This window comes from Sciurus carolinensis, chromosome 7, assembly GCF_902686445.1.
Source record: "Sciurus carolinensis chromosome 7, mSciCar1.2, whole genome shotgun sequence".
NCBI classification, from domain to species: domain Eukaryota; kingdom Metazoa; phylum Chordata; class Mammalia; order Rodentia; family Sciuridae; genus Sciurus; species Sciurus carolinensis.
The window spans coordinates 65,583,614-65,608,686 of record NC_062219.1 but is presented as its reverse complement, the minus strand read 5'-3'; the positions used below and the strand labels follow the sequence as shown (position 1 = coordinate 65,608,686).

General features: G+C 36.6%; 1 protein-coding gene across 7 annotated transcripts in view; it reads left to right on the top strand.

Moving 5' to 3' along the window:
* Positions 1–25,073, top strand: part of Klhl32 (kelch like family member 32) — a 196,769-nt gene that overhangs the window by 151,690 nt on the left and 20,006 nt on the right. For 4 of the 7 annotated variants that reach the window (XM_047557879.1, XM_047557877.1, XM_047557876.1 and 1 more), the window contains one exon: positions 14,943–15,669. In XM_047557879.1, the coding sequence (XP_047413835.1) occupies positions 14,985–15,669 (685 nt within the window). In that variant the 5' untranslated portion in view covers positions 14,943–14,984. Of the gene's footprint in view, positions 1–14,942; positions 15,670–24,041; positions 24,137–25,073 lie in introns of those variants that run through there. The other 3 variants (XM_047557878.1, XM_047557881.1, XM_047557882.1) reach the window with 3 other exon arrangements.

Sequence of the window (25,073 nt, the reverse complement as noted above, 5' to 3'; positions counted from 1 at the left end):
CAAATTCCTGCTTCTAAGCACAGTATCTTATTTCTTTTCCTTCCTTTGGAAGCCTAGGGGAGGGGTTGAAGTAGGGAGACAGATATTTGTCTGTAGAAGTACTAAGGTTATTAAAACTTGCAAATTTCAATTTGTATAAATCCAGAGCCTAATCCTGTAGCTGTTTGAAGTATAGAATAAAAACGATGCAGGCATCTAATAATGCTGGTATTTACTATGTGTAGCTCATATTGTAATGAGTTTTATAGTTCTTTTATACATACCTTTTAAAAAGAAAAAGAGGAAAAGAAAAAAAAAAATAAAGGAAAACCCTTATTTTTGTGTCCAAGCTGTGCAGAGTGGTCTCATGTTAGGCATCTGAGAGCTAGAATCATTGTTCTGCTTTTGTTTGTGCTTTCTTCATTTTTTTTTCCCCAACTCAGCAGCATATTTTTGCTTAACCTTGAACGTTTTTTTCTCATGTGTCAATTGTAAAACAATTAAGTCTATAGATGTTAAAATGACAGTATTATAATGATTACAGTTTTACTTTGAGTGTTCCATTTTCACATTATTTATTAATTGCATTTTTTTATAAAGCTATTTGTTTTTGAATAGTGAAGAACAGCATTAGGTGATAATTCAGTCTCACCTGAAGAGGCTCCAAAAGTGAATCAAGCCATTGAATCCAGTTACTGTTTTAATGCCACCCTCATTTAAGCAAAAGGGCTTGTTGCAAATGTTTATTTAAAAAGAAATGAGACTAGCAATGGTCTCACCAGATTCTTTACCACACTAAACCACGAAGAATTTTTTGTTTGTTTGTTTAGCTTATGGATAAAATAACCCTCAGGAATGCTTCATAAAATTATTGATTAGTTTTGTCTTTTTTTTTTAGCAATGGAAAATAAAAAGAGAAATGTGTCAATCATATCAATCAATTTTGGGGGGTTATTTAGAAAGTAATGTGAGGTTTCATTTTACTATTACCTTGTGATATCTGTGACAATGACCGATTTTATAGGTCCACTACGTTAACAAACTAATGGGACTCAAGCGAAGGCCATTTCCTCTTAGAGGAAATTTGACTCATGATTTCAAATCAGGGTTAGTCTAAGCCTGACTGGATTCTAATCCCTACCACCCTAACTTGTGTATTCCTTGTATAGAAGTGTGGAAAACTCATCTCCCAAAGTAGAAGACTTTTCCTGTGTCCTCCCAAGCCCTCCATGACACACCTATTGCTGGTCTCTCACACTGACTCTGCCTGCCAATGCTGTGCCTCACCTCCATCACCTCAGAAGGTCCTACCAAGCGTCTGGCGCTTCGTTGCCTGGCTTGTGCTGGCAGTTACTCTACTTCGAGGACTGGATCTGGTTATTGGGCGCGGTTTTTTTTTTTCCTCTTAGTCTCCACCTTCAAAGTTCCCTTGCTCTTCTTGCCAACCCTATGGAGAATGTCTCTGACCTGTGATTTTCCCTGGGGTTCTCTCATTCACACACTTATGAATTCTCCACTGAAACTAAAACAAGTCCTTTTCTCACCTCTCTTACAGACTAGGTTTTGAATAACCACTATCTTCTGTTCCTTTATCCATTGCAATCCCCTCTTCCCTCTTCTGATCATATCAGTCCACTAATTCTCTCCCTCAGGACCATCTCCTTGCATGAAGGCTGCAGCCTGGGCGCTTCTACCCACAAAATCCCCTTTCTCGTTCTCTCTGCTACTTTGATTCTTATGTGCTTGATTCCTGTTTTGAGACACATCTGACATTTACTTTTTAATGATCCTCTCACACTCCAGCCGATTTTGTTGCTGCTTTTTCTTTCTTTTATTCTTTTTCTTCTCCTTCTTTTTAAGTGCTAAGAATTAAACCCAGGGCCGTAGCACCTGCTAGACAAGCACTCCATCATGGAGCTGTATCTCCAACCCTATGTGACCAACCATATATTGCCCAAAGAATTATCTGGAATTTTTATTTGGGGAAAACCATGATAATTGTGATGAAAAGTGTGTCGTCTTGGATAAAGATATTATTTTTTGTTCTCTATTCAAAGATGTTGAAAGGTGGGAATAGCGAATTCTTTTTCCCAAGTTTTGTATACTGTGACAAAGTGGGAATAGAGAATACAATGTGAAATATGCTCTTTAAATATCAATAGGCAGACTGAAAATCCCATGGTGATGGTGACCATTGGGTAGCACCCCTTTCCACCCCACCAACAGGATAGGCCCTGGCTTCACTCCCCAGCCCTTCCTGCAGCTGGCATGGTGCCTGTTCCATGTTCCATCCCCTTAATAGTGGAGTCTGGCACTGACAGTGTTCAGTCTGGTACTTCACTTACTGGGCCCCCCCACTCCAATCTCTGTGCTTCCTACTTCTCAATTAATATTTGAAGTGACCTCTGAGGATATTTTCTTTTTATTTGGAGGCTGCCAGCCTTAAACCCTTAAATGAAGGTTAAATACTTCACAGGCACCTGAATTCATCATAGTACCACTTATTAGAAGAATTTGACTATCTCTGTGTCAGTGATCTGGGGCAGCTGCTTGAGCCTTTGAGGTCCATTTGGTCATATAATTAAAGGTTTAATTTAGGGGGGGAGCACATGTGACAATGAACCTGCTATTGGCTCATTATTCAGGAATCAATTCACAGAGAAATATTCAAAGGCTTGATGCTCTCAGGGTGCTCTAGGGCATGTTTACAAATTAAACAGGTTTTTTAAACCATAAAATTTATACATGTGCCAGCATCATTTAAAACAATGAAATGACAAAGGGGAAAGATGGGTCTTGCATGTGTCTAAATCTCTGCCAAAAGAAACTGAATCTTCAAAACTTGTAGGATTTTCCCCCAATTCCACATTCCATGAGAATATTTTACAGGGACACATCAAAATACTTAAGCTCAAGATTGAGCCTTGAGTTTTATAGTATTACTAGAGCTTGGAATTGAATGGCAAATAAGAGTGCATATATGTGTACTGATTAGAATCTTCTTTTTTGCCAAGTAAGTTCTGGCACATAATGACACTCCCTCAAGAATTTGAGAAATGAATGAATGAAAACACTAAAGAAAAGATTCATGGTTATATATGTTTTCCACAGAGGAATAAGATAAGTCATTGACCTGAGATAATCAATCATTATTTTAGTTTTCTCAAGTTGGAGGGCTAGTTCATATATATTTTTCCTTACCACCAAGTTTATTGAGTTGAGATTTGAGGGTACTCATATGGATACAAACTCAAGTATTTCAATGGGAGGCTAAGCCAAGTAAAGAAAGTAAATATATGCTGAGTATTATGCAGAAATGACTAAATTTAAGGCCCCTTTACCCCTCCTATTTCATACTTCTTTCACTTGGAAGATTTGGAATTTAACAAAGCCATAGAACTTGAATTACAGGTTAGAAGCCCTGAATTTACTTACGTGAAAATAGATTCTAGTTCATAATTTGTCGTGCCATTATAATTTGTCACTTTACAACATGTGAAGTATTTAATGCTGTGTAGCTAGTTTCTTATAATCGTTAGCAATCTCAAAATTTATGTCCATATTGCATGATATTGTGTTATACAAAATAGTCTGAATATCATGATTTTATCATGAATTTAAAAAGATAATTGAATTGAGGAATAGCTCCATCTCTTCATGGCACATTTTTAGCATCTTAATTCTGTATTTTGTCTAAATATCATAATTTACCAACTACTTTCACATGTTCCCTCCCTCAGTTTTCTGTAGAACTCTATAATGCAGGAAATGTCATCCTTGTTTTACAGATGATGAAACTAAGTCTCAGTGTATTGGTGTTTTTCCTAAATGCACAAATACATTGTTACAGAAACAGGTCTTTTGACCTCAAGTTCTGCCTCCTTTTCATGGTATCATATTCACTTCAATGGGTATGTGCCAATTAGTTGTAGAAAAAGCATCAGGATATCTCTGGTCATTTCAGCTGACTTGATAATGTGTCCTTGTTTCATGCAGTAGTTGGGAAATAATGTGAAATGGTGTGACCCACATAGGGCACTCTAGTCCTGTTCGTCAATAGGATAGAGAAGGTTTTTTTTTTTTTTTTTTTTTTTTTTCTGTTGGCCAAATTGATTTTCTCTCATTTTCCAGTGTTGTTCCAACAATATAAGCTTAATGTCTTGCTGCTCTGCAAAGTCTATTCAGCATCCAGCAGGACATGTTATATAAGTATATAGACACTAGCTTCTTTAGAAGTCTCATGTCATCACAGGGCAGCAGGTAATGTTCTGAAGCAATCTTAACTGTTGATCATTAGGTGGATGAGTATTGTCTTTTGGCTCAGAGACCTAATGGGGTGCATTCCTATAACTGTTCATGGGTTTTGGTCAAATTTGAGGTAACCAAGAGTGAGTTAAGTTGCCCTGCAGCATCATTGGCATGCACAGATTGGTTGTGTTTTATTGTCCTGTAGGACACTCTTACCATCTAAAAAGTTTCATATATACTACATGTGAAATGATATATTTAAAGACAGGAGGTAAATTTTATGTGAACAGTTTACTAAATATTTGCATTTATGTATGAAATCTCATTCCGGGAATTTTAACCAAAAATACCCTGAAGCGGTCACCTTAGAAATTTGAAATGTATGCTCTTTTGTTGAGACTATTTTATTTTTACAAGAGATGGTCTCTTTTAGGTTGGATAATGTAATTTGATCAAAATTGTTCCAAGGGAGAAAAAGACTGTGGTATAACCCAGTTCTCTGCATGTCAGTCTGTGGGCACATGCACACATGCATATATTTTGCCTAGTACTGATTTATAGACAAAAACACTCACCCTGTTTTTTGAAAAGAGATTTATAAAATCTATTCTTGCTATAAAAACCTGTGATTGAATAGTAGATGCAGCAATTTTGGTTACCTCTTCCACCTGTAGGAATATTGGAGGATTCCTCTTTAAAATATTTTTGGTGGATCCATGATTGACATATATCCTAGTGACAGAAGAGACTCTCTGATCAGCTCATTCATTTTACAGATGAGAAGCCAAATGACTGTCCCAATGTCAGCCATATCTTCATATTGCTCCTAGTTTTTCAAAGATCAGCTCTAATTGGTAGCCAGGTCTCACAGGCAAAAAGGATATTACAGAATACTAACCTTACCTTTTTTTTTTTTTTCAGTGAGAGGATAGATCTTTTATTCTTTAATCATTACAGCCTTAAAGAAGAATCCAATGTACCAGCATGGTTGCTTTTTGTTTTGTTGTATTTTGTTTGCTTTTCTTCCATATTCTCTTATTCAGTTCTTCTTAACCACTTTCATCAAACTACTTCTAAGGGCAAAGGAAAAAGTATACATGCCTTTTCCATTTGCCAGATATTTGCAAATAGAAACAGGATAGAAACAGGGGATTAGTGGACTTGGTTTTTGTTTTTTATGTTTTTATTATGCATTGTAGTTATACATAATATTGGGTTCATTTTGACATAATCATACATGCATGGAATATAATTTGTTCCATTTCAGTCCTCAATGTTATTTCTTTTCTTCCTTTCTTTCTTTCTTTCTTTCTTTCTTTCTTTCTTTCTTTCTTTCTTTCTTTCTTTTTCTTTCTTTCTTTCTCTTTCTTTCTTTCTTTCTTTCTTTCTTTCTTTCCTTCCTTCTTTCTTTCCTTCTTTCCTTCTTTCTCTTTCTTTCTTTCTTTCTCTTTCTTTCTTTCTTTCTTTCTTTCTTTCTTTCTTTCTCTTTCTTTCTTTCTTTCTTTCTTTCCTTCTCTCTCTCTCTCTCTCTCTCTCTCTCTCTCTCTCTCTCTCTCTTTCTTTCTCTCTCTCTTTCTTTCCTTCCTTCCTTCCTTCCTTCCTTCCTTCCTTCCTTCCTTCCTTCCTAGGGATTGAATTTAGGGGCACTGTACCACTGAGCAACATCCTCAGCCCTAATTTTTTTTTTTGTATTTTTATTCGGAAATAGGGTCTCACTGAGTTGCTTAGCACCTCACTTTTGCTGAGGCTGGTTGTGAACTTGCAATCCTCCTGGCACAGCCTCCCGAGTTGCTGGGATTACAGGCATGCATGTGTCACTGTGCCCAGACCCAGTGTTACTTCTTTTGTCCCTCTCTTCATGCCCTCTGTTCCACTTCCTAAACTGGTATTCCTTTATTTATTGTTTATTTTTAGTTGGTTTTTTATAGATATACATGAAAGTGGAATTCACTGTGTTAGATTCATATACGTACATAGCATAATTTTGTCAATTGCATTCTGCATTTCCTTCTTTTTCCCATCCCGCCTCTCTCCCTGTCAACCTCCTTCCTCTACTCCACTGATCTCCCCTCTATCTTCAAGGGATCTGTCCCTGGCCCTGCCCCCACACTTTGTTTCCCTTACTTTGATGTGTTTCTGCATGTGAGACAAACATTTGACCCATGACTTTCTGAGTCTGGCTTATTTTATTTGGCATGTTCTACTGTTCTGACCATTTACCAGCAAATGCCATAATTTCATTCTTTTTGGCTGTGTGAAACTCTGTTGTGTATATACATATACATTTTTTTTCTCCATTCTCCGTTGACAGGTACCTGGGCTGGTTGCATAACTTGGCTATTGTGAATTGAGCTACTGTAACACTGATGTGGCTATATCATTATAGTATGCTGATTTTTATTTCTTTGGGATATATACAGAGGAGTGGGGTAGCTGGGGTCTCTTCCTAATCTTTTGAGAAATCTCCATACTGTTTTCCAGAGTGGTTGTATTAATTGGCAGTCCGACCAACAATTCATGACTGTACCTTTTTCCCCAACATCCTCACCAGCATTTATTATTGTTTGTGTTCTTGATGATTGCCATTCTCACTGGAGTGAGATGAAATTTCAATGTACTTTTGATTTGCATTCCTTGATTTTCAGGAATGTTGAACATTTTAAGAAATATATCTGTTGGTTATTTGTATTTCTTCTTTTGAAAAGTGTCTGTTTAACTCTTTTTCTCATGTTTTGATTAAGTTGTTTGGTTTTTTGGTGTTAAGTTTTTTGATATCTACATATTCTAGATATTAATTCCTATAAGAGGATCAGCTGGTGAAGATCTTGTGCCATTTTGTATGCTCTTGATTGTTTCCTTTGCTGTGCAGAAGCTTTTAAAGATGCTGTCCCACTTATTGAGTCTTGGTTTTATTTCTTGTGCTTTAGGAGTCTCGTTAAGGAAGTCAGTGCCTGCACCAATATGTTGGAGTGTTGACACTATTTTCTTCTAGCACTTGCAAAGTTTCTGGTCTAATTCCTAGGTCTTTGATCCAGTTAGATTTGCCTTTTGTGATGAATGAGAGATAGGAATCTAGTTTCATTCTTCTACATATGACTACCAGTTTTCCTAGTACCATTTGTTAAAAAGGCTCTTTTCAGCAACATATATTTTTGAGCACCTTTGTTGAATATCAGTTGACTGTAACTTTGTGGGTTTGTCTCTGTGTATTCTTTTCTATTCTATTCCATTAGTCTTCATGTCTGCTTTGATGCCAGTTCCATGCTGGTTTTGTTACTATAGCTCTGTAGTATAATTTGAGATCAGGTATTGGTGATACTTCAAGCATCAGTCTTCTGGCTCAGGATTACTTTGACTATTCTGGATCTATTATCTTCCCCAAGCAATTTAGAACTGATTTTTCTCATTCTGTGAAGAAGTTATTGACATTGTGTTGGGAATTGAATTGAATCTGTATATCACTTTGGGTAGTATGGCCATTACATGGAAGGTCTTTCCATCTTCTAAGGTGTTCTTTAATTTCTTTGTAAATTTAGGGTTGTGTAGTTTTCATTTTAGAGGTCTTTCACCTCCTTGCTTAGATTTATTCCCAATTAATGTATTTTATTTTTTGAGGTTATTATGAATGGGATAGTTTTCCTGATTTCTTTCTCAATGCATTCATTATTTGAATATAAGAAAGGTATCAATTTAGGATCTTATTAATTTAGTCGATCTTGTGTTGAATTTGTTTATGAGCTCTAGAAGTCTTCTGATGGAGTTTCTTTTTTTTTTTGCAACTTATAGCATCATATAATTAGCAAAAAATGATAATTTGTCTTCTTCTTTTCCTATTTCTCCTTACCTCTTTTCCTATCTTTATTTGCTCTTCATCATGCTACACAACTTTTTTAAAAAAATCCTCTTGTGTTGTGAGGCTGAACCAAAGAAAAACTCAGGTCACTTTTTATTTGCCCAATTAATTATCTGGAACTTAAACATGGTAGACCTTAGGGTAGTTTGCATTGTGAGTTTTCTAGTTCTGTGTCTATAAATTATCCTCATATGGGTAAAAGATACACTTAGTATCAAGGGCTTTTGCTTTTGGATCCATGAAGTATTATAAAAATGATTATTAGAGCACAACTTTATACAAAAGGTGAAAATAAGAATGCTATCAATCTCCCAACTTCATACAATTTTAAATGAACAATGAAAGAATATGTTTTATTATCACATCTGCTAAGCTGAATATTCTTTTTAAAATCTGTCAGGTTTTTTTTTTTCCCTGACAGTATATGATCTGGAGCCTCATCAGATCTGATTTCACTGAAATACATTTCTTAGAGGAAAAAATAGCCTATGTGTTACATGTCTGTAGTCAGCTATAATGGTTAATGTGCAACCTCCATTGAAAATCTGTTTTACAAGCAAAATGTTGACACAATTTTAATTATAGCACTCAAGTGAGCACTGTTATAATTTTTAATATTCCTCTATGGTAACATTTTCATTGTTCTGGTAGAGGAAAATGCTCTGATCCTGAATCCCTAGTTTCTGGTGCTTTTGGATTTATGGGAATGCTATCTTTTTGAACTGAAGTTTTTCATTTGGTCTTAAAGGAAAGAATGTGACTCTAAGATTTTGCACATTTATTTATTAATATAAGCTTTCTTTTCTGTGGCAGTCATTATTCTACTTTAATATATCAAACCTTACTTGACTCACATTAAAGAGATGAGCTTCTGTGCAATATAGCATGGCAAATCTCAACACCTGCTCATTTGCATTAGGGAAACTTTCCATATTTTTAATCTAAAGAAACTATTCATATTAAAAGGGTATCATGTTAAAGTTTTAGGTTTTTTAGAATTCAAGGCATTTTAAAATAGTATGAAAAATATTATACTTCATAACAATCACTGAACTCCCCTTTGAGGACATGGGTGAGAAGATAGTCCATTTAGACAGGAAAACTTACATCTATGCAGTATTATTCATTCTTTTAGAACATGCTGCCCTGATTCCCACTCCTTGTTACCCAGGTGCTATTAAACATGCCCAGCATTTTGGTGGAGGTTCAGAGTGAGTGAGTTGTTGATTTGCTCCTGTGCCCTTCCTTTGTCCCTTTCTGAAACTGCACAAGTCTGAGATTTATGCTGCCTTTTGGACAGTGAGGGGAGACAGGTGCCCTGGTTTATCTGAATGGGACATCAAGACTGGCAAGGACATGGACACTTGTGCCTTCACAGCATGGGTTTCTACAAAAGGAAAGCTCAGTCTGCACTTCAGCAAAGCTGTCTACAACCAAGTTTTAGACTAGAGAATAATAATAGGTGCCCCTGGCCAACAGGGCAGAATAAGGCTATGAAAAAATACCAGTCATTGCTTACTCAGCTCTGGCTGATGAGTTCCATGATAAGAACATCCTTTTCAGTGTAAAAAAGAATATTTGTAGACAAAGAAATAATTTTAGATGATGTCATTAGAGCTTTACCTTTTGTTATCGTTGCTTTAAAAGATTTGATAACTTATCTGATGACAAGTGTTTTTTAAGGGCACTTGTGTTATGTATTTGCAAGGTATAAAGATACTTTCATGGAAGAGTATATTGATGTGTGTTCTGGGATTTGGGATGACTTCATAATTAATACATTTTCTAGGAATCTGTAAGTCACATTTCTTATTGTTTTGGGGTCATGTTTTATAGTACACATATGTAGAGACATATATAAGCAGAGTTGGACTTCAAAATATCTACTTCTTTAAAAGGATCAGGGATTTTAGATTTCAAAACATAGCCAGGTATAGTGAGGGGTGCCTCTAATCCCAGTGACTCAGGAGACTGAGGCAGGAGGATCAAAAGGTGAAGGCCAGCCTCAGAAACTAAACAAGACCCTGTCTGAACATAAAAATTAAAAGGGGGTGGACGCTGGGGGACATAGCCCAGTGGTAGAGTGACCCTGGGTCCAATCCCCTGGGCTACCAAAAAAAAAAAAAAAAGTGAAACAATAATTCAAGACTCAAAACATGTCCTTTCCCCTGAAATGCTTGTTCTTTAAATATGAACTCTTTAATTAGTCCTATTAATATATGGTACCTATCTGGAAGCAAAGTGTACTTACTTTAAAATGGATTCTCTGTTTCTAATTTAGAGAATATGTAAGTCGTATTTGAACTTGAGTGCATTTATCTGGATTCTATCTTAAAATAATTATTGATGGAAAAATAATGACAAGGTTGATATAATAGAAAATAGATTATAGAATTTAATGACTGGATTTCTGGTTGCAGCTTTTCTGCTAATTAGTTGCATGACTTGGGTTCAGTTAACTCGTCTGGATTTGATCTCCAGCTGTAAAATTGAGAAGCTTGAACAAAATGAATTCTAAAGTTTCTTCTTGCCTGAAATTTTTATTACTTATTTTTAAGCTTAAAAGACTAGTGTTTTTTGCATTGTCAAGAATCTCAAATAGAAGCAGCCAGCACCAGGCTTGTAAGGGAGGAAAACAAGGGCTTATATATATGTAAGTTTAGAGCACTGTGTGCTGCATTGTGGAATTCTGAGAGCTTATAAAGGCCTTATAGCAGAGCCCTAAAGATGAGATAATAAAATAGGACACTGAAGTCTGTGGAAGATAAATAAATAAACATATAAAGGAATAAAGGAATTGATATTGTTTGTTCAAGAAAAATGGAAATAGCCTAAGAACAGTTGTAAAGAATTTTTCATTTATGCAGCAAATATTTATAGGCAACTAGGGGCCAAAGATTGTGCTTATCAAGGATCTGAGGGTGAGACAAATGGGTAGGGGTTGAATTAAGCTACAGCTTAGACTCCTTTTTGGAAGGAATAATTCTCCATTGGGGTTACATGAATTGAGTTAGATAGGGTGCATGGGAGAGCCCCTGTTGTTCTTGCAGATGCCTGTCTGCTATGTTTCACATGGTTTAGAAAAATCTCCTCTGATGACCCTGTTTCCTGAGCAGTCTTTGTTGAGCCCTCCCAAACTGAATCTGTAATTTCTTTTCCACTCTTCCTGGCTTTGTCACCAAAATTGTGGGAGGTAGGACTTTGACCTCAGGCTTCACTTTCTGCTCCATTAAATACTAGAGTATTGGGTGGTTGGGGTAACACTACGCCAGAATCAATAAGATAAAACAGGATTTCAGCCTGCCCTGAACTATGATTTCTCAGTATAGGGTCATCATTTTAAAATCCATCAGTTCTAAGAATAACCTTTTTCAGTCTTAAGCACAGAAATATGCTACAAAGCTAACTATGGTCTTTGGGTTCCATGATGCCTCAATGATGAATCAGTCTTCTGCTTACTGTAGTCTTCAAGCTCTTAAATAGGTTCCTGGATTCTTTCCTCATCTTACCCATAATTCAATGAATGGTGCTTTGGTGAGGTTCACAGCATGAAAGTCATTTTGAAATGGACCATTGTTTTGAAATTGCCTCACTATTTCTTTCATTATTTGACTAAACAGAAATTATCCTTGGTTTCAGTGGTTTGTCTCCTTTATATATATTTTTTAAATGTAAAGTAAAAAGGGACCATAGTAACACTTTCACATTAATTTGTTTATTATTGCAAAGCAAAAGTTCAGCATGTTTAATATGACTTACTTTATATAATCGATACCATAGATCAACTGTTGATTTATAGACCATATAGAACCGGAGTCTCAATATGTTATCTTACTCATACTATTAATCTGATTACACATCCTATATCTTAATTAAGGTATCACTTTGACTTCTTTTTCAATTTAAAACAATATATTAACTCCAATGAGGCAGCAGTGTATCCTAGTGGATGGAACAGTTAGTGAGGCTTTCTGAAGTAACTAAATTCAGATAGAATGGTAGGAGAACACTGTTTTATGAACAAAAATCAATCTGAAACCATCCTACTCAAAGTGTGGTTCATGGGCCCGAGGCATATGCATCACCATAGAAATGTAGACTCCCAATCCCACTCCTCTTCCTACAGAATCAGAATCTGCATTTTGACCAGAAACTCCTGGTAATTCGTGTGCATGAAGGTCTGAGTTGGTGGCAGAATAGTTCATTGTATATTACATTCACCTTTGATCTAGAGGAAAAATAAACCCACCAAGTACAGAAGACTTGGGTGGTCTGAAAATGTTAATCAATTATAAAGGTGTGAAAACTACATGAGATCTGTAAAAGTTAGACATGTTGGAAAGAAAGAAAAATTACTCAGAAAGTGCAAACTAATATATATGCACAAAGTATTGTATAATATATAAATTTAGGGAAATTGGACATGGAAAGCATCATGATACATGTGACATGGGGTGGTAGAGAGAACTCCAGAAGTTAATCAGTAATAGTATACAGAGGTCACTGTTGACTTATGAATTTAATTTGTTAGAGATTTCCCTAACAGCAGAGCGCAGCTGAGGCTTTTGTACCTCTCAGGCAGTTAGTGATACTGTTTGGTAGGAAGATAAACTGGAGAGTGTTCAGAGATGGGATGGAAGATTGATTATGACGTAGGAAGAACTGATTTATGTGGAGAAAGAAAAATAATTAAATGGGCAGCACTATGCTATAAAAAGAGGCTATGGTGACATGGATATTTATCTAATGTTTCTCCAGAGCTGTTTCCTGTAATAACTGTATGAAAGATGCAGAACAACAAGGATGTAAGGATGCTGAGTAATTGTTTGCAGAGCAAAGCAATATCAACTGGAATTAATTAAGTTAGGAGCAATATCAAAGATTAAGTTTCAGAAAATTTTACCTGGTACCCAAGAAATGACCTTGTGTTAGATGACTTTATTCCTGAGAACTTTTGAAAACTCTATGGGCAAAGAATGAAAAATCATTTAGTAAGTTGCTGAATTATCTCCCTGGGGAAATAATTGGAACCCCATCTCTTGAAACTTCTAAAATTATGGTGCATGAAAACTAAGATGCCATACATTGAATGCCCTTTCCACTTCTGGCAGAGACCTGGTGACTGATGATTAGCATTCTATTTCACAACATCTTAGATTATTACTGATGTTACCATATATAGACAATTTTTCCATCAGGTTGGCATCTAATTTAAATAAAAATGCTACCTTCCATGAGAACATGTAGAGAGTGTCAGTTATCTGCCCTTTGTGGTATCTACTTTGTTGGTACCAGTGACATTCTTTTGCATTTCTCTTCACTCTGTAATTATTAAAAGATGCACTTCCCTCCACAGCAGAAGTAAATTCAGTTCCTCATTCACTTCATTTAGAAGCTAAAAAGACAAGTCCAAAAGGCACCTTGCCATTTGAAGCCATTTGTCAAATGAATGCAGAAACTCTGGAAGTCTGAAATTATCCAGTGCTTCAGAGAACCTAGTGATTATTTTTTACTGGGATGAAAATCCAGCTCTTCTTGCCAAGGAGTAATAACACAAGAGTACCATATTTCCTTCTCTATCTTGTATGCTAAGCATCATCTGAACAGGGAAGGCCAGAGCCCCAATTACATGGGTCAAAAAGCAAGTAAAACAATAAAATTTATTTAATGTTCTAATTCATGGCTTTTTCCTGCTAGCTCTTTCAGATCCACATTGGTGTTGTCTAGGAAATCTAGTTTAATGTACGTTCTGCTAAGAATAATTCATATCAAATATATTGATGGAAATATTAGATATACTGTTTCATGCTGATGGGAACATTTGCCAAACTTAAATATCAAGTCATGCTAATTAAATTATTTCAGGTATTTCATAAATGAATTGGTTTTTGTTGATGGTATTTTTTAAAATTAATGTCAATTTTGTTATTTATAACTTAATGTACATGCTTCCGTTTTAAGAAATTCTCTTTGCCTGTAGCCAAAATTTCTTAATTCCTTCTTTCTTGAAAGAGGACAAATAAAAAGTTAGTTAGGATTATGTTCTACTATTTTGCTTACAAATACAAAGATAAACTCCTCTATACCCTGCTTGTGAAAATGAACCTAACAAATTGCCAGCCTCTTACATGTGCAAATAACAACTGCTCCTTCATGGTGAAAACTTAATTAACAACAACAAAAGAATTAAATTGACAAGTTGCAACCTTACTTTTTCCCCTTCTTGCTTCCTGTATGCCTACCAAAAGGGTAGGGGAAAGTCGTTTTTCTTTCTAAATCATTCTACTAGTGTTATACTGATTTTCTCTCACATACACTTTGTGGTTCCAGATGATCACGTTTTCGTACTTTCCTCATGTTGGTACAGCGTCTTGCCTCATGGGTTGACATGTTATTTGAGCAGAGATGGCAATGCTTAATTACCATTGACCTTCCTGGTGGGGGTGGTACCAAACCTCTTATTCATGAAGAATGGGGAAGAGGCTGTTTCATAACACTGTTTTCATTCTTTGAAAAGCAATTATTGTTCACCGTTACAGATATCTTAAGCTCCCATCAGTGTTGCCTAACATTGTTCTTAACCACTACAATAGTGTCTTAAGTTCTTTGTGTCTCTGCTGATATGGCGGGGTGGGGGGGGGGGAGTTCCTTGCCTGGGTATCAAAATATTCCAGCATTACAATGAATGCCACTATATATATAATTATAAAGTACCAATAAAAAATATTCCAGTGTTGTACTGTGTAGGAAAAAATTATATTATTGTCTGAAAGATTACATGGTGACTTGACCATATGTCATTGCTGTTGCTCTTTCTTTTTTGTCCTTGATTCTTCTCTCATCTCATTTCCCTCTGTTTCAGCTAGCTGTGAGGTGGTTGGAACACAACTGCCATTACCAGTACATGGATGAACTCCTGCAGTACATCCGCTTTGGCCTAATGGACGTGGATACCCTCCATACAGTTGCCCTGTCCCACCCGCTTGTCCAGGCAAGTGAGACCGCAACAGCCCTGGTCAACGAGGCCCTGGAATATCACCAGAGCATCTATGCACAGCCTGTCTGGCAGACCCGCAGGACCAAACCACGCTTCCAATCAGATACTCTGTATATCATTGGTGGGAAAAAACGTGAGGTCTGTAAAGTCAAGGAACTTCGGTACTTTAATCCTGTTGATCAGGAGAATGCTCTTATAACTGCCATTGCCAACTGGAGTGAACTGGCTCCCATGCCTGTGGGAAGGAGCCACCACTGTGTGGCAGTCATGGGGGACTTTCTTTTTGTAGCAGGAGGGGAAGTGGAGCACGCCAGTGGCCGGACATGTGCTGTGAGGACTGCCTGTCGCTATGACCCCCGCAGTAATTCCTGGGCAGAGATAGCATCCATGAAAAACTGCCGGGAGCATTTTGTGTTGGGAGCCATGGATGAATACCTCTATGCAGTTGGGGGCAGAAATGAACTGCGTCAGGTTCTGCCTACAGTTGAGCGATACTGCCCCAAGAAGAACAAATGGACTTTTGTGCAGTCCTTTGATCGATCTCTTTCATGTCATGCTGGATATGTGGCTGATGGTCTTCTTTGGATATCAGGTAGAACATGACTCATGTTGGATTTATCAAAAAACACTTTCACTGTGGCATAAATATAAAAGTCAAGCTTTGGTGGTGTGGCTATGTGCGATTGAGTGATTGAGTTAAGGATGCCATTTTAGCTAATTAACAATCATTTATTGAGCACCTACTCCACTGAGAACAAAGTAATTGGAAGTAATTGACCTTTCTGTGACTTTCTGAGTGATTAGTGGTGTAAAAATTTAAGTTGAAAGTTAATGACTCATCACATCTGTTTTTCTATCAAATCTTTTATTGTTTACATTATCAGCCCTCAATTCCTGGATTATATTGCACAGTTTGTGGTTTTTCTAGGTCCTTTGCTTTTTCTTTCACTTTTGGCTGCTGACAAGAAGTCATTTAATCACAGTCAAATTAGGAGAAGTAAAAGCCTAGTAAATCCATTTTTCTGGGTATAGTAATGAATATATATTTAGGTATTAACTATGCTGTGTATTGAAGGGAGGAATTTAAGTTATTGAACAAAGTTTTTATATTATCTGTGAATGGTGTTACCCTTGCCATCTGAATCTTTCATTCCTATTTACCTCCCCATTGTTACTGATTTGGGGAGTGAATAGATTGAGCTCTATTTTAATTTGCTTTTGTTTTTTCTTAAACACCTTTTCCTTATGGAAAAAAGTAGATAGATTAGTATATTGAACATAGACCCATAATCCAGCTTCAGTGGTTTATGCAATCATTGCTAATGTTGTTTCATCCATACCCACAAACCCCTTCACACCCCTACTGGCTGCCTTTTTGCGTGTACAAGGAGTCTATGGAGCATATGGTATCAGTCTCCCAGTGTCAACCTGTGTTTTCACTCCCATTGTGGAGAAAGACCTGAAGCGTCCACTTTTGAAAAATTTGCCTACAGGGAAGGAAGTTGCATCTTCTTTCAGTTGAGGGATACACACTCTGTAAACCAAATGTAATTTAAATTTAGTGTCTTCAAGGACAAAGGGGAATAGAAAGATCAATGACATAAATACTAAGGATAACTTTGATGTTTGTATTTGGAGAAAATGATTACTTTTAGGAAGTGAAGGTTTCTCAGCTTTCCTCAGTAATTATCTCCAATTTTTTAACAGCTGTTTTGACAAAATTCTTCCTCATATTAAATTAAATTTGTTTGGATTCTGCTCATTTTGTCCTTTTGTTTTCAATAACCAGGGATCTCTGGGTGACAATTCACTGATTTTGATTGATGTTACCTAACCAACATTTGGGTCTAAGTGCTTGATATATTAAGAAATGAAGGGAAGACTAGGAGAATGGAAGAGGGTAAATTAAGAGAATTCAGTAATCGCTCTTCCTATATACCAAATCAACATTAAAAATGAATGTGTTAGTGTATAGAGGTATATTTAAATTAAAAACCTCATTTATCTAGTAACTTCTTCCTTTTTTCTTGAAATATGTATTTCAACAGTTAAGAAAATAGCTACTAGGTCTATATCCTGTTGGTTTTGCTAAAGAAGCTTCCAACTGGCTGCAAATAAGTCTTTGCTAATAGAAGTCTTTGCAAAGAAGTCTTTGCTAAATCTGTACTTCCTTGTACAACAGAACTATGATGGATTTTTGAAATTGATGCAATTTATGTTTTCTCCCAATTTATATTCATTCCATTGACTCATTTGGTTTCATGTATTGTTAATTTATTGTATTCCTAAATTTTGCAGTGCATCTTCTAAACTTTGTGTAAATTTCTCACATTTTAATAAATATTTTTTATGTTTTGGACTATAAAACTAGCTTTTTAAAAATACTGGAGTTTCCCTTTCATAGTCTTAAAGATATGACTACTTAGAACTTTTTCAGTGAGGCTTAAGAAAGCACAGGAGCTCATTTTAGCCAGGCTAGATCTATCATCCTGGTATCAAGTTACTTCCCTTTCAATATGGTCTGTATGTTTCCTTTTCCATTTTATTAAAATCTATCAACTTATTACCTATCATACTGCTCTCTCACTTTGTTTTCCTCCTACTGTTAAAGGAAATATATTTTTCTTTGTTTTTCTTTTGCACTAATGTATGCTGCCTGTGTTAACCATACTTAATGAAAACAATCACAATTTTCTCAGGTTTGTTTCTCCCTACTGTGTACTTGAGATGAGAAACTCACTTTCCTGTGTACAGTACAATACCTTTAATTGGAAAGAAGAGGAAATCACCAGTGACATTTCTAATACCTTCAGTCATCTGCCTCTTTCCTCAGGCCCAGCTTATAATAAATCAATTGTGAATCTAACCATGAATAGGGAGGGGTGACTAGATTTGCTAATGGGCCCCTTAAAAGAAAAAAAAAAAAAAGACAGGTATACTTCACCACCCCATCACTGATTTAGAAATGTTAACCTGATTTGTTGGAGCAAATGAAAATGTTTGAGGCTATTTCTTATCTTGAACCAAATAATCAAGTATTTCCAATTTAATTGATGGGGGATTGAGTCATTGGCATCCTTCTGGAATTTCGCAAGCTTTGCCTGAGGTGTAGTATGGATTATAGAATGTGGATTTTAGAGGCTTAGTTCTGTTTCATAGAACACAAAATGAATGTTTCTTTAGAGACTCAATATTTTCAGCATGCTCCCTCCCTCCCTTCCCCACTTCTCTTTTTGTCCATCTTGGGTTCAAGACATCTTGAAAACTGTCCACAGTTTTTAATGTGTGACAAGCAGAAAGGAATTCAGGAAATCAGGCTGTAAGGCTATACCCATTAGCATTTAATTTAAGATGTTAGAGATAGTCGAATTTTATAAGCTCCTGTAGCATTTGACACTGTGACCCAGTTCACAAATGCTCCCATACCATTTCAATTTGAAATTCACAGTACTGAAGTCAAATAAGCATTAAATATCCTGCAGCTGTGTTTTAAAATACACACTCTCTGTTGTAAGGTACTACCAAAAAGATCTTCTTTTTTTTTCTTTTAGTGTATGAGAGAAAATTAATCCTGAGCTCATCTTGCAGAACAACTTATCTTTTTATTTTTATCTAATGGCAGCAAGATAATGAGAAGCTAGTTACAAAATTAGTGCTTTAAAACTATAAACATAAGAGTGTTATTGCATTTACTCAAAAGCAATATATTTAATGCTTTATTGATTCTCTTAGTGAATGCTACATCCTAATGAAACATAGTTCTGGGTCATAGATAAATACGATTAATTCAGCAAACACACTTCCTGCCCTCTAGGAGCTGACAATCAAAGAGTTTTTCAGATATTTCAATAATGAAAGAACATTTGTTAAAGCTTTTTAACTCCCTAGAAGCTATGTTTATTTTTGTGTTGATTAAATTTATATGAAGCTTTATTGCCCCATTTAAAATAACTAATTTATTCAAAACTACTAAAGGGACTTTGGTTTTTCTAGTATCTATTAAAATTAGAACAATGTAAAATTTTGTTAACATTTAAAAATACCATAGTTTTAGCTTTCGTTCTCTGTGCATTTTAAAAATTATGTACAAAATATAGTAATTAACAGCAGACATGATAGAGGTTGGGTTGTGGTGTGGTAAGTCAGTAGAGTATGGTCATACATACATGTAAAATTGCTCCACTTCTTATCAATCATGAGATGGCTGAGCAGAGTTCCTAAGCTACATAGGTTCTATTCTAGGCTGGTGCTAGAGGGACACAGTAGTGTATGATGGTATGATGGCAGAAGTCTTTGCAAGGTACAGAGGTAGCACATGCAGGGAGTAAATATTGCAGTGGGAAGCAGAGGTAGCAACTCCAGCCTAACTTGCCCTCAGGTTACTAGATACTTTATACACATCCACTAACCCCTCCCTGTTCTCCTGCTTGAACTTCATGGTCCAATCATTTTAATAAGTCTCTTGCCTTCTGGCAAACACAATGTTGGACAAACTTAGCAATCCACTTTGTGCCTATATAATTGTTGTTCAGTATCCATGGGGGGGATTGGTTCCAGGACATACACACACACACACACACACACACACACACACACATACACACACACACCAGAGATAAGAAAATCCTCAGATGGTTCACTCACATAAAATGGCATAGCATTTGCATACACCCCAGTACATCATTCTGTATATTTCAATACAAAATGTTATATAAATAGTTGTATCACTGTGTTGTTTAGGGGATAATGATGGGGAAAATGTCTGTAGATGTCCATGATAGAAGCATTTTCCCCAAAATATTTTGAATCTGTGGTTGGTTAAATCCACGAATGTGGAACCCTGGATACAAAAGGTTGACTGTACCGAGGGTGCTGAGCCTGTGAGAGGAGGATAGTTAACAGGAGGGTAGGGTATCGACTCAGCTCACCAAGCATGTGATGCTCTCTACCCTCTCCATACCCTACTATCCTTCTCCCACACACTCTGTTTCACTGCCCCTAACTTCCTCACCGTCTCCGACTTTCCCCTAGACCCCTCCCTCAGACTCAGAGAAGACCTTGTCTTCTGTTTTTCAGAGCAAATGTAAGATAATAGGAGGAGGTGGTAGAGAGTCTGGGAAGACCTATGGGCTAGAGATGGTCTGGAAATGGGCTCAGGGCAGAAGGTTGGGAAACACTAGCAGGGAGGGTGCTGAGTGGGGGGACTCAAGAAGGAGCCCTAGTATGCAGGATAGACAAGTGAGAGGAGGGAGAGGAGTGCTATAGGAACCAAAACCACAGCCAAAGGTGCAGTGAGGAGGAGCTGCCCAAAACCACAGGAACCTCAAGTGTTTTTCAATCAGGAAAAATTCAGTGAAAGCAATTTCAGGGGAGTGGAAGAAGTGAACACCAGACTTAAGTAGTTTAATGTAACTGGAAAGTCAGGAAGTAGAAACCACAGGTCCAAGTTACATTGGCAAGAAATCTGGAAAAGATTCTCACAATACCCATGGATAGTGTATCAGCTAAACTTTCACTGAGTCTGACTTTATTAGGCAATTTTCCAATTATTGCCTGGCTTCCCTTGCATGAAGAGAATGTACTGTTTCTAGGTACACACATATTTCAGTCCACATGACAGCAACATTGTTTTATTATAAATGAATAGTATTTCGCCTTTAGGAAGAGAAAAAGGAGATTAGAAGAAAAGGAAGAGGAAAGTTTAGCTGAGAAAAGAGCATATTTAGTTATAAGAGGAAATAAGGAAATGTTTGTTAAGGTTGCACTGCATTAAGCATATTTACATTTAAGAAAAAGAAGGGAGTGGGATTGAAGGTGCAAGAAAGAGGGGCACCCATTTGGTTGATAAATGCTGAGAGCATGTACTAGATACCAACAAGGATGTTAAATCCTGGGATACAATATTGACAACAGATACAGGGTTCTGAACAGGCAGAAGGGTATTAGTGGGTGTGTATGGGAGGGGGTCTGTGTATGAGAAGAAAAAGACCCCTCCAGCTCTAATCCAAGCATGTTCACAGATAAGGGACAGGAACCTGAGAGGTTTCCTTGTTGATAGATTTGAGTGACAGACAGAGTAGTCTGTTGAGATTGTCATGTCAGGACCAAGTAGAAAGCCTGAGGAGAGTGACCTGGGAAAAAGCTTCCAAGAGAAAATAGAGAAGGAACTGACAGGCTTTTTAAAATTAAGTTTTCAGAGTCCACACTTGTTGGAAATTATAAAATCAGGGTGACCCCATTTGTAAATTTCTATTTTTTGGCAATTCTTAGCAGAGAATTGGAAAAGGCAGGTCCTTGGATTCATTCACAGTGGAAGGTTTTTAGACTGGGAATAGCCTAGAGGATCCTACTAGAAGGAATTTGGTATGCTGGGACCCAGCTAGGTGAGAGTCAGGTGTCGAAGGTTTGATTGAGGGAGAACATAATGAGGGAATTATTGTGGCAGCAAATAATAGAGCCCTTGTTTGTTGCCCCTGCACACAGCTATCACATGAGGAGGTCACCAGCCTACTAGAAGTTTAGAATTTCATAACTTGACATGCCACTTAAAGGTTCATAGTGAAACCAGGTGCTGTGGCACATGTCTGTAATCCCAACTACTTGGGAGGCCAAGGTAGGAGGATCACAAGTTCAAGGCCAGCTGGGCAACTTAGCAAGACCCTGTCTCAAAATTCAAAAAGGGCTGGTGATGTAGCTCGGTGGTAGAGTGCTTGCCTAGCATATAGGGAGGTCCTACAGTCAAGCCCTAGTACTGCCAAAAAAAAAAAAAAAAAAAAAAAAAAAAAAAAAAGAGTTCCTAGTGAATTGGTGTGTTCATTAAGAATTAAATTTTCATTGCTTTAGAGTCTGCAACCAACAGTTATTTTATTTTTTCTCATCTTCACTTCTACCCCAGCCTTTACTCTCCCACATCTGAAAGATGAAAGCCACTACCACATATTAGCTTGAGACAGAAGCAAAATGGGGAAATGACTGTTCTGCAATGCCTTTATATCTAAACGGTTTGAAGGAAAGTAGTCAGATCACCTACATTTTCAAAAATAAAACAAAACAAAAACATGAAAGCTTTCATCCTAAACTCACTGACCTTTGTCCTGAAGACACAATACTGTTTTCCCTTAAGCTGCTGTCCAGAAGAAAAGACTTTAAAAGGTTAAATGACTCTCCAGATCATATAACTAACATGCAACATATATTGGTTTTGGTCAGGAGATTGTTTTCTGAAAGAATCATGTGTTATAGTATAGTAATCTAATGACCTTTAAAATTGTTAGTTTATTTAAAAAAAAATCTTAAACCATTGAGTCTAGAATTTACCTCCTGGAGATAACTGCCTTAGTCTAGATGATGACTGAAGAAAAAGAGGCTAGGATAAGGGTGAGGTGGATGACTTTTCCTAAAACCATGTGAAATATGTCATTTTCTTTATTCCAAGAAGAGGGAAGATGGTTAAAGGTACTTCATGCAAATGGGAAATGGTTGAAGAAGCTAGTGGATAAGGGAGAGAGAGAAAGACCCAGAGAGAACCCAAAAGCCACTAGAGACACCCAGAGGTGAATTCCAGAGCTTAATCCTAATAGGAATGTGCAGAAATCTTTGGAGGCAGGATTCTGATTCTGAGGACTGGGGGTTAGAGTGAATTTTATTGAGATTTTAAGGGGCAGATATCTCTAGTTGACATCAGCAACATGGTAGTTTTTACCATTTCATTTACTTAAAACAACATTTATATTTATGTCTGGAATTTAAGTTTGTACCTGTTCACTTTATATGATATAAAAATAATATACATTTTTAAGTGTGGCAACCTTTTTATTATATTTTGTAAATTTGAGAATTTCTTCATAGGTTTTGACTATATTATTTACCCATTCGTTTGTATGAATTCCTCAAGTACAACAGAAATAACATGGATGCTAGTTTTAATTTAATGCATGGATTAAGTATGCCTCTATTTGAAATGATAATTTACTACAAAGGTTTTCAGCTCTAATTGTTTATATAGCACTAACACTCTGAAAATATGGGCAGTTTAACACTGTGTAAAAATAGATAATAAAAAAGTTTATTCTTGCATTTATTGTAAGTATTCCTATGGTGTCACTTTTCTCAAGAGCTATTAGTGAATTTAGCTCTATAAAAATGGCTAATATGAACTCACACTTAATGCCAGGTCATTCTTTGGGTAATTAAACTTTAAGTGTGAAGGTTTAGTTTTCTGAGAATTGGAGCAAGTTTATATAGAAGGAGCTTAAACTATTAAAGCAGGAAAAAGCCCTAGGATACCCAAATAAACTGGTCAGTAATCCTAGCTATTAGAACAATGAACTCTAAAAAATCTATTAAGGTTACAAAATTTATTTATTGATTCATTAGTTCACACAATCATTTGTACCTTCTATGAAAATAGTTAGGAATGTCAATAAAATGGCTGTAGTGTTTTAGTAAACTTCTGTTTATGCCTTGCACTCTAATTCATCTCAGATCTAGGAGGGATATACAGTCATCTCCATTTTGCCTCTGAGGAACATAGCATTGGCTATGGTAAATGGCTCCCCAAAGACACAGCAATAAAGGAGCCCATGTTAATGCTACAGCCTGTTCTGAAACTGTTCCTCTAGACTTTCATGAAGCTGAGCGCTGCAGTCTCTAAGAAAGTGGCTGAGAACTTGAAATAGTTTTCCTCCATTCTTAATGTGCTGGCAGAATTCCAAACTGGAGTATTCTCCGATGTAAGAGAATAGAAACAACCAGTTCTTTTGCATCCTGCTGTCTTGGTTATGCACTAGCACTATATTAGGAATCAGAGGTTTCTATTCTTAGTTTAGTGTAAGACTCTCTATCAACACAGGTATTTTCTGTCTTTGAACAACAACAAAAAAAATGAGCAGAGCCATTAGACACTTCCCATTCTGACCAACGTATAATGAGAGCAGTTTTTCTACACACTGCCAGCACCTACCAGTTGTTGCCTTTTGAACACAGTGTGAGTGTTTAGCAGATATTGGTAGCAGAGACAAAGCTTGCTTGTTTGGCAGTCACTCATCGTCATCTCTCTGGTATGCATTCATCTATTTGTCACAATATTTTCTGGGGAGTTGTACAAGGAAGCTTAAGAAAAACGCTTTACTCTTGTCTTAATGATAGAAAGCATTTCTCACTACTGGTAGCATGGTGGTAACTTTTCATTCCTTTTGGCAGTTTTTAAAGACTTATTTGACTTTGGGGGAACCTACAGTATATCTCTAAGTCACAGTTCATAAGTATATGACAAGATTTCTCATTTTCAATTTCAGTTGAAAAGTCTTAACTTTGTGGCACTTCAAAGTTAGAGAAAACTTGGTTTTAAAAATGGAAGCTGATATGAGATGGCATATTTAATGACAGATGTATCTATAGAAAGCTGTTAAGATGCAGATTATCCCCCCTGGGGTGGGGGAGGGAGATCAAAACTGCCAATCTATAAAATATACTCGATAGAGGAAGGCTTGGAATCTATCTTCGCAAGTGCTTTGATTGCAGGGGACAGTATAGCAGCATGTGGCATCATAACCCAGAGCAGACAAATCAGCTTGATGACTTTCAAAGCCAGGAATACTGCTGCAGGCAAGGGTACTCCAGTCTAGGAGAAATTAAAACATATAGAGACTGTTATTAATTCCATATCTATTTTTGTATAGTCAAATCTGTTTGCAAATCCTTAGCATCTCATTTCAGCAGATTAATCTAAAAGTGAAGAGTGTTATGTGAAGGGAATGTAATGATAAAGCTCTGCAAATGAGTAACACACTGCTAAAGAAATGTGGGCTGCAAACTTGGATGCTTCTTTAAAAATTTATTTTTTGTACTGAGAAGAAATGTTTTTTTATTTATATGCTCATTTGTAAATCATTTCAAAAGGAAAGAAATAGAACCAATTTCCAAGGTTTTCCTTTGCAGTTCTGACTTAGCAAAAGTTACTACACTAAGCTTGCTAGGCACCTCCTGTGGTTTCAC